This window comes from Siniperca chuatsi, linkage group LG11, assembly GCF_020085105.1.
Source record: "Siniperca chuatsi isolate FFG_IHB_CAS linkage group LG11, ASM2008510v1, whole genome shotgun sequence".
NCBI classification, from domain to species: domain Eukaryota; kingdom Metazoa; phylum Chordata; class Actinopteri; order Centrarchiformes; family Sinipercidae; genus Siniperca; species Siniperca chuatsi.
In genome coordinates, this window is record NC_058052.1 from 20,611,366 (window position 1) to 20,622,182 (window position 10,817).

Below are 10,817 nucleotides of genomic sequence, written 5' to 3' on the forward strand. Positions count from 1 at the left end.
CACAGAAGATTAACCTCTTGCCCTCTTTTTTTCAGAAAACTATGGGGCACTTTTCTCAAATAGCCATAGTCTGGGTTCAAATACCGCTGCGAGTACATACAGAAGAATATACAGTACAGTGGTGTAACAGCTAGCTTGGTCTATGATTTAGCAGTGATCTGAACAGATCAGGACAGCTGAGGTTGTAGATTTGAGTGATTGACTCCCCATTAAGGCTAGACATGAGCTGACATGTGGGAAACTGGATCCAGGGCTGGTGATCCTGTGTCTTTAGGGGGGTTACATAACCAGATTAGGGTAGTTGGTTTTAGTCTTGAGAGTCACTGAGGCCTGATTAACACTTTAGCTTTACAATCTAAAATCTGAATCGCCTGAAGCAGCTTCCCAAACACAGAGATTCCTGAATGAGCTGCTGTTCTGTGTGAGATTGCGAGGCCACCTGGGAGAGATCCAAGTTGAGCTTTTTAGGCCTTTATGGTCCTTTGATTACTACAAAAAGTCATGGATGATTGGCTCAAAAACCTGGTGACTGTGTGAATGTAGTTTTGCAGCTGCTTTTCTTAGAAAGTAATTTGCAGTTCAAATAAAATCTTGGACCAACACTGGACCTGCTCCCTTGCAGGAGTAGCTTCTTTGAAATGGCAAGTTTAATGAAATAAGATTTTGACTTGCAGCAATCTTCACTTGGCTGCCCTTGAACTGAATTTGCACTCAGATTGTACAAGATGTGCCAAATGTCATGAAAATAACATTGTATCAGTAACTTACAAATACTTTTTAACAGTTGAGTTCTGTGATAAAAACACAGTCAAAAGGGCAAACAATATAATGTTTTATTTAATTATTTAACCTATAATAAGAAAAACTGTAGCAGTCTGTGCAGACTCTTGAGTAGCCTTCACTGACTTGCTGGATAGATGGATAAATAAAGGCTCCTGCAGTGCCACCTACTGGTAAACTATATTCCTCTCAGACAAATACAGGCATTTGTAAATGTTAATTAATGTATTTGTCAACAACTATAAGCCCTCCTCATAAGTGGACGCCTGTGTATAAACAGAAGATGAATGACAATATAGTAAAAAAAACAGTTGTAATACTATAAAGTTGTCTTATAGGAGAAGTTATAACTGTTGACAAATACTGTAAATCAATTAACACTTACAAATGTCCTTATAGCTGCATACGACTACATTATAATGTGTTATAAACCATTTATTAAACATATATATAGTGCTTATAAATGCTAAATAGGGGGGTTAAAGTGACATGCTCCTTAGACTTTCGGCTAATCTCCCACATCTTGTGGTTGAGTTGGTTCCTGGTAGTTTGGGGTCATATAAATATATGGAATTCACAGGAACAACTGGTCGGCATAGATGTCCTTTGGAGAATTTGAACTAAAAAGGGTTTGGAGTCAATTTGACCTGAGCCATAAAATGTCAGGAAAGTTTTTTGCGTGGTTTTTAATGATACTACAGGCAGATTATCATCTACTGGAGGAATGCCCTCCCTCTCCCTAAAGGAGACTTCTTATATTATACTTATATTTTTTAGGTTGTTTCTGCCCAGAAATTCATGGTGTGTAGCTGTAATTCCTGTCCTACTAGCACCCACAATTCAATCCCAAAGACACAGCTCTAAATACAGATGTGAATTAAAAGCGTAATGGGATTTCATCACTTTCAGAGTCACATTCAGGGACGCACGTGACCTCATCTGCATCTGAATGCAAACATGTCTCTGACCACACTGAAAAACCGCCTGCTCAACTTTGTAGTTTGCATACAGCCGCCAAATAACAAACTGCCTAAACAGGATGATTTGCTGATGTCAAACAACCCTGTTACCACATGTTAAATAAAATAACACACTGTAACCTCTGGTGGATATTAAAGCGTTAATAAATAAATATTTTTTCATATTACAGTAACAATCAAATGTGTGTAATGTTAAATGGAGGCTCTTAGTGATAAACCCAGAGAATTACCCAACTCTGCAGCACTACTTACGCTTTTAAGCATCTTTTAACTAATTAGCTCAGTCTCAATGCTCTCATCAACCTTGTTTCCAAGAAAAAAGCTGTGATAAACCGACTGTACGCTACCTGTCCAGCACAGAACAGCAGACAGACAAGGTTAGCAACTAGCTTGTGAAAAATGTGAAACATCTAGCAGCTAAAGAACCTGATATTTCCCTGAGGTGTTGGTGGAGCCCAAAAACAGAACTAACATCTTTAAATACTCAAATACAGTTCAGCATGTGATTAGTCAGTACAGAGCAGGTCAGCTGAACATGCAAAAATGTAAAATTTGATTACATGCTAGCATAGAATTCATTCATTCAAGAATATAATTTCCAATATTAAATAAATAAACAATGAATGAATAAATGAACGAACGAACGAACATGTACTTGGATTAAAACAGAGCTGTTCTTTCAAGGGGAAATCTATTTTTCCCTATAATTAGTACCAAATTACATAGTTCTTTACGGGAAATGTCAATTATTAGCAAATTACGGACCTGTTGAATAAAGCTTTACCTAGAATAGAATAGAGCAGATTCTATCCAGCTGTGAAAGTGTTCAGTTTTAAAATTTTTATGGAGACAAACGGCTGCTGAAACAGACAGCACACCTGCTGCATAAAACTTAACTTGATATTTCTTGGTAAAAAAGTGCATCCTGTTCCAGTTTCTTCTTGGTTAACTAATTAATTTAAGTACTACAGCAAGTCTGAGCTAAACCAACAGCACACACAGATTTAACATCATTCAAATTCTGCTGCATAAAAGGAACAATGACAAAGACGCAGTTTATTTTCTCAATGTTTCAGCAGTGTTATTACTCAAAATAGTGACTCTTTGCTGTAAAAAAAGCACATCCATTTCAGGGTCCGTATTTATCAAACTGCTAAAAGTGAAATTTTGTACTTAAGTGAACATTAAAAGTAAAAAATGCTTCCCTTTTACTTCTACTCGCAAATGTAAGAAGAATTCTAGGATTTTTTTATGATGATAACCGGCTGCAGAATTAGTTTCCTGCTCCAGTTTGGTTTTCTTGTCGTTTCCATTTCGGCCATTTTTAAAGGGGATATTAAAAGGATTTTACGCAAACAAATTGTACTTTTAAAAAAAAAAAAAAAAAAATCTCTCTCAGTAAAATGTAAGGCTTTTCTTTAAAAGAATGAACAATATGGCAGATGTAGGGTAAATCATTGTCTCTGATTGGCTATTCCTGCTCTGAGCATACATGTGAATAATCATGTTATCACCTGAGAACTGCTCTTAAATGTTACTTTTACACTTCGCTGTAAGTTTGAGTAAGTCTCTTGATAAATGTGTCTTTGAGTGAAGAACTTTTTTACTCCTAAGTTAGGCTCTTTCAGTTTTGTTCTTAGAAGTTTGATAAATAAAATAATAATAATAATAATAATAATAATAATAATAATAATAATAATAAGGACCCAGATGGATGAAAATCAATATTTCTGAGTGTGAGTCCGTAAGTGGTATTTTAGGTGTGCACTCTGTAGAAACCCTCTGCCGCAGACATCACACCGGTGCGGTCTCTCTCCTGTGTGGCTTCTCATGTGCTTCCTCAGATGTCCGCTGTGGGTGAAACTTTTACAACAGTAAGAGCAACAGAAAGGTTTCTCGCCTGTGTGAATCCTCATATGTATCTTTAAATCTCCTTTCCGGCTGCACTCTTTCCCACAAACATGACAGCGATGCAGTTTCACCCCGGCGTGGCTGGCCATGTGTTCAGTCAGAGCGGTCGTACTGTTGCAGTGTTTACCACACACGTGACAGCATTTTGAGCCCTTGTGCGATTGAAGGTGCACATTAAGACTTTCGGTGGACTCTAAGGTCCGTCCACACACAGCACAGAGGACATCTGCGTCCTTTGAATGCATGCGGAAAGCATGATTTATCAAGTGATGATTGGAGGAAAAACATTTATCGCACAAATGGCAACGATAGTCAGGTGCAACTGAATTCAAATGCGATAACTCCCTGGCAGCGATAAAAGAAATCTGACTTTGGTCCGTCTGTGTACGGTTTGATGTAAAACTTGCAGCATGTCTTTCATTTTCCCTACCATCTTGGATTCCTTCATCTTGGATCAGAGTTTGTGAAGACAGAGTTGAGGCAAGAGGTAGCATGAACTGTACAGTTTTTGTTTCCTGCAGCTCCTGAAACTGCTCCTCGCTTTCACTGATTTGAGTCTGAGGTTGCAAAGGCGGTTTTGTGTCCCCCTGCTCATTTCCCTCCCAGGCAGATGAATGAGGTACGCACGAGACATTAGCCTCCTTAAACTCTTGAACATGTTGTTGTTGTTCTTCTTCTTGTTGTTGATTGGCCCAGAATTCATGATCTTCCTCTTTAATGTGTCGAGGCTCTGGGTCCCTCTGACAGACGCTGAGGCTCGGCTCCTGCTCACAGTGCTGCTGCTCAGGGGGAGTCTCCTCTTTACAGATGAACGACTGAGAGAAGTCTGGAAAAAAAGAGTAAAGAATTTAAAACTTCTTCTAATCATCTTCCACATTCTTATTTCTTTATCAGTTTTATCACCAAAATAGTGGTTAAGTTGTGGATGTTGCCAGATAGAAGTTGGCAATATTAACAACATCTCAATTAGGGCAGCAACTAATGATTATTTACATTGTCGTTAATGTGCTGATTATTATCTCGATTAATCGATTGTCTATAAAATGTCAGAAAATAGTGAAAAAAAATCCAAAGATATGTTGTCCATCAAGTTCATAAGAAATGCTCTTATATTATCAATTGGGTAGTACAGACATCCACCTAATTAGTGAATCAGTAAAGTCAATTTTGCTGTTCTGGTTAGTTTATTAATCAACTTACTTACTGACAATAAAAGAATAATTAAATATGTTTCATTACACATTGCCTATAGTTAAGTTCACTTTTTTTTTCTGATTTCACTCCGAAATCGTCTTTAAAAAAAGCTTAAAATGAAATAGGATGAGTTGTTAGCTGTTTGTCACACTAAGTCATTTAAACACATTACTTTGGTTCTGGTTACTTATAATGGGTTTTTACATTTATTTCATCAGTTTACTCGGTTTCTAGAACAAATGACACATCAATTATTTTTTTTAAAAACTAATAAATCACTAGTTTCAGTACAAAAAACAGTTAACACGATTTATCAATTAGCAGCCTTGTTGATTCAGGGCCATGAAAAACACAAAACTAGTACGTTAAATAACGTTACAGAAAATAAACATACAAGTTAACGGCGATTTTATTCTTTGAGATGACACTTTAAGCTAATTATTAGTCTAGATTGACACTGACAGATGATAAAAATGATAAAACAGACCTGTTTTCTGGTTTGACGCAAACTCCAGCAGCAAACCTCGGAGCCGTTCATTCTCCTGTTTTGAGCTGGAAGCTTCCTCTTCATATGTTGCTATCGTTCTTTCAAAAACCTGAAATATTTCCTCGGCAGCAGCTGTCAGTCGCTCGTTTACGAAAGCCCTGAGAAGCAGTCGAGTAGACATTTTAAGACAACTGTTATATGAAGGTGAATGACCCCAAGCGAAGGTTTTAGAGTCGATTTCTTCTGGTGTTAGCTTAGAAGCTACGGAACAATAAACAAACCGTTATGCGTAAAGTCCCGCCCTACTGTGCTGTGATTGGCTAGTACTCGTTATGCGTCGCGTCCTTGTGATTGGATGCTAGCGGTTGGATGCTGGATGACAGATCTCCATGGTGATCCTTATTATTCATTTTCTGGTTGGTCTTCATCACGAAATAGGAAAGATCTGGTCAGATAATTTACCACACTAATACTTCTGAGGGGCATGCGTTAATAAGCATAGCTTTTTCCATAGATAAAATAATTTTATTTTATCTAAATGAAATGCTTTCATTTTAAATAATTTTGCATATTTTATCTCATTTAGTTCTCTCTTAACCCGTGTTTTTTTTTCCCTCGATGGCAACACATGGTTCAATATTGAGTGTAATATGTTCATTGAATAAAATTAGGGTTATGAATACACGATTTGCTGAGAAGCAAATGTTATATGTACACGGGTTAAAGAGGCAATCTCGATCTTAATGAAGATTTTCATTAAATAAATGTCTGTTAAGTAACTATCTATAGCCAAATGAGTTAACACAATGACTGACCCTATGGCCCACTGATGAAATTATATGAAAGTCCTTGCATTTGCAGTATTACGAGCTGGGTGTCTGTGGCTAATGTAAACCGAACATTTCCTACTGCTGCAGCTTCCCAATAAAGCATTCAACTGGAGAAACACGAGTTGACTTTTATTATGAAGTAGTCACAGGAAATGCAATGTGTTTGTCAGTGAGCTTGACACTGACCGCTATCGTTCATCAAAAATGCGTCTACAAAACAAGACAAGTCATTTTCGACATGTTTTGACAGCGGATCAGTGTGAAATATTGCAGGGAGTAATGGAACAAGAAGGAGCCGCCACAGTGAGCTGTTAGATGAGGAGCTGCAGGCCGACGGGCTGCACACCCCCACCTCTCAGCCTGGTAACCAACCCCTTTCACTTTCGTTCTTCGCAGACTCATGCCGTGTGCAGCAGAAAATCAGATCACAGTTTCTCACAGAATGATGGAAAAGGGCCAGTTATTGCCTGACTTCTTTATTAAAACGACAATAGTCTGTTTTGCTGTGCCCAGAATTCTGTGACCTGGAGTATTAAACCGCATTTGCTGTTACCCCCAGTAACTAGGTGTGGCCAAATCAACCAGGACTGAAATCTTAAGTTTTGCCACTTTTTAAATTGCGCAGAGTTAAATTGAGTTGCATCCCCTCTGTAGAGACCAGGATTTAAAATAGATGTATATATTTGTATTATGATTACATTATCATCAATGTCAGTAGTGTCTCTAGCTGCTAGTGTGACTTACCTTCCCTGGGTCCATACCATAAAATCCGCCCACTCATATCAGGAAAGGACTTGCCTAGAATTTAACCGAAAAACCAGTGGAGCTAGTATCACAAGGACAAGTGAAGTAACGAGCTAGCCAATCACAGCACAGTATGGGCGGGACAGGTGAGTATTGAAACAGGTGGGTGGGAAACGCCCAACAAACCACAGAACATGTTGACGCATGTCAGACATCTGCTGCCCCCTGCAGGACAACAGCGGGGATGGACGACACAGTGGTGGAAGTAGATCAGTACATTTACTCAAGTAGGTGCTTATACTTTACTTGAGTATTTCCATTTGCAACTTTATACTTCTACTCGGCTGCATCTCAGAGGCAAATATTGTATATTTTACGCCATTAAATTTGTCTGACATCTTAAATGACCAGTTACTGTTCAGATAACACATTTTCATACCCTTCCTATCCAGTGAAAACCATGTATCTCTATATTTGGTGATTTGCCTTATGGGTTGAGACAAATTCTCCTACTTCTTACGATGAATAAACTATTTAAAAACAAAACTTGGATCCGCTGGAAAACGCACTGTCGCAAAGCTGAAAATGGGGCTGTTTTTCTGAGCTCATGAGAAGTTGACTTTTTAGAGATACGTGGTTCTGACAGGACAGCTGATCTTATAGAATATGATGCATCGCTGTAGATTAAACTACCCAACAGTATACAAAGTAGCTAAAATTAGCTCAGCCTTAAACATCTGCAGCAGTAAAATGCAACATACACATTATTGCAGCAGTAATATTAAACAGTATTATACTGTGGTACATGTAGAGAGAATAACATTTTAACAACATTCAAGCAGTTTTGCCTGCACTGATGCACATGAACATCTTAACTGGGTCAGAATATCTTGATTAAAGGGGTACTCCACCGATTTTACACATGAAGTTCAGTTGACTTGTCACAAGGAGTAACACTCAGCCTATCAAGATCATGTTCAGATGCCGGACAAACAGGTTGCAAATAGTAGTAATCTTAAGTTATTTTCATATCAACAAAAATTAAGTTGCTGATTTGCAGAATTTCTTCTTTTGCTATTGAGCTGTTGTATCTGTGAGCAAGACATAATTATGGAACATTTACCTGCATTCATCTGTGCATGTAAATGTTGATGTGATATTGATATATGATAATGATATTGATTGTAATTGATGTTGGAAGTGCAAAGTGCATTCATTTAATACAAAACTCCTGATAGTACACACAAACACACGTTATATTTATAGGTTCTTAATCACCAGTACACCTGTATGTAAATGGTAAATGGACTGTACTTGTATAACGCCTTTCTAGTCTCCCGACTACTCAAAGCGCTTCACACTACATATCACATTCACACACTGATGGCAGATGCCAACTGCTCACCAGTCCAAAGAAAGTAACTAATCATTCACACACGTTTCTTTGCCACGGAGATGTGTTTTTCTTTTCAGGAGGGCAGCCAAAATGAAACTGGGAACTGTGGGGCAAAGAAAGCATCAAAGTTGTTAGACAACAACAAATAACACAAGTTAAGAATGAAACAATAAAAAAGTCACATACTCTGCTGCCAGCTGCCTGAAAGGGATTTATTTATAAGGGAAGGAGGGAACAAATAAAACAGTAATGATAAGCAAACAGGAAATCCCCATATTCCCATTTCCTTTGACAATTCTGTGAAAACCAGATGAGAAGTGAACAAACAGACCGAGTACTGAGGCAATCTGGTTGCAGGGAGACCTTTTTAAACTCTACCGTTCGGACAGTTTGCACTGCTTCACATGACCACTCTTATGAAATCAGTGTTGCTTTCTGTTGTAATGTGTTGCTGGCAAATATAGTAGTCGGTGTGGACTGATAATGGACCGAATGCATCTGACTATTTTCATAAAACAAGGTCGGTGTGGAAAAACCTGTAGGAATGACATCAGATTGTTAATAAAAGGCCCACTGTTCCCAGTGCCCCCAGTCTCTTGTTCACCCACTTGACCATCTGTCCCATGCTGAGCTCAGAGGGGATGAAAGGAAAGTTGTGACGTGAGCTGTACCTGGCACTGTGCATCGCCATCTGCAGCAGGTACAAACAGGCACAAACAAGAACCACAAGTCTGCAAAAAAGAAAAAAACTTTAAGAATGACTGAGAATGAATGGATCATCAGCTTTTACTTTGTATTGTTTTGACAAACATTTTGTATTCTGCACTCGTTGTTTCAACAGAGGCTATTGTTTTATGTTACCTCTCAATGTGGAGCCATCGTTAAGGGTGAAAGCAGGTTAAACTGGCTCAAGTTTAGGTGCAGCACCTTATGGACATAATGCTCCATAATGTGAGCAACAAGGGAACTTGCATGCATTTCAGATCACCACCAGAGGGAGCCGAATAATGCAAGATCCAACACATCTAATACAGTCCAATTTAGAGTGTAATGTATTTTGATCAAATGCCATGCAAATTAATGTAAACCAATCTCGCTCAGAACCCAGGGAGACCTTTTTAAAGTCTACTTTCAGGGGTCACCACAGCGAATCATGTGCCTCCATCTAACCCTGTCCTCTGCATCCTCTTCACTCACACCAATTAACTTCATGTCCTCTCTCACTACATCCATAAATCTCCTCTTTGGTCTTCCTCTAGACCTCCTGCTTGGCAGCTCCAACCTCAGCATCCTTCTACCAATATATTCACAGTCTCTCCTCTGAACATGTCCAAACCACCTCAATCTGGCCTCTCTGACTTTATCTCAGAAACATCTAACATGAGCTGTCCCTCTGATGTACTCATTCCTGATCCTGTCCGTCCTCGTCACTCCCAAAGAGAACCTCAACATCTTAAGCTCTGCTACCTCCAGCTCTGCCTCTTGTCTTTTCTTCAGTGCCACTGTCTCTAAGCTGTACAACATCGCTGGTCTCACCACCGTCTTGAATACCTTTCCTTTCATTCTTGCTGATACTCTTTTATCACACAACACACCTGACACTTTTCTCCACCCGTTCCAACCTGCTTGCACTCACCTCTTCACCTCTTTTCCACAGTCTCCATTGCTCTGAACCGTTGACCCTAAGTACTTAAAGTCCTGCACCTTCTTCACCTCTGCTCCCTGTAACCTCACCGTTCCACCTGGGTCCCTCTCATTGACACACATGTATTCTGTCTTACTTCTACTTTACTTTCTACTTTACTTCTACTAAGCTTCATTCCTCTGTTTTCCAGAGCAGACCTCCATCTCTCTAGATTTTCCTCCACCTGCTCCCTGCTCTCACTACAAATCACAATGTCATCCGCATACATCATATCTCATGGAGATTCCTGTCTAACCTCATCTGTCAGCCTGTCCATCACCAGAGCAAACAAGAAGGGGCTCAGAGCCGATCCTTGATGCAGACCCACCTCCACCTTGAACTCCTCTGTCACACTGTCTTACAGCTCTCATACATGTCCTGCACCACTCTAACATACTTCTCTGCCACTCCAGACTTCCTCATACAATACCACAGCTCCTCTCTCAGCACCCTGTCTTTCTCTAAATCTACGAAGACACAATGCAACTCCCTGTGACCTTCTCTGTACTTCTCCATCGGCATCCTCAAAGCAAATACTGCATCTGTTGTACTCTTTCTAGGCATGAAACCATATTGCTGCTCACAAATGCTCACCTCTGCCCTTAGCCTAGCTTCCATTGCTCTTTCCCACAACTTCATTGTATGGCTCATCAGCTTTATTCCTCTGTAGTTGCCACAGCTCTGCACATCTCCCTTGTTCTTAAAAATTGGCACCAGTACACTTCTCCATTCCTCGGGCATCCTCTCGCTCTCCAAGATCTTGTTAAACAAACTAGTCAGAAACTCTACTGCCACCTCTCCTAGACACTTC

General features: G+C 39.4%; 1 protein-coding gene across 3 annotated transcripts in view; it reads right to left on the minus strand.

The window, feature by feature from the left end:
• Positions 1-7,147, minus strand: part of LOC122884761 (equilibrative nucleoside transporter 1-like) — a 49,102-nt gene extending 41,955 nt beyond the window's left edge. The window contains exons 1-3 of one of the 3 annotated variants that reach the window (XM_044215082.1): positions 7,113-7,147; positions 5,353-5,510; positions 820-4,497 (exon numbers count right to left, since the gene is read on the minus strand). In XM_044215082.1, the coding sequence (XP_044071017.1) occupies positions 3,482-4,497; positions 5,353-5,510; positions 7,113-7,141 (1,203 nt within the window). In that variant the 5' untranslated portion in view covers positions 7,142-7,147 and the 3' untranslated portion in view covers positions 820-3,481. Of the gene's footprint in view, positions 1-819; positions 4,498-5,352; positions 5,511-6,926; positions 7,064-7,112 lie in introns of those variants that run through there. The other 2 variants (XM_044215083.1, XM_044215079.1) reach the window with 2 other exon arrangements.
• Positions 7,148-10,817: the final 3,670 nt, after the last annotated feature.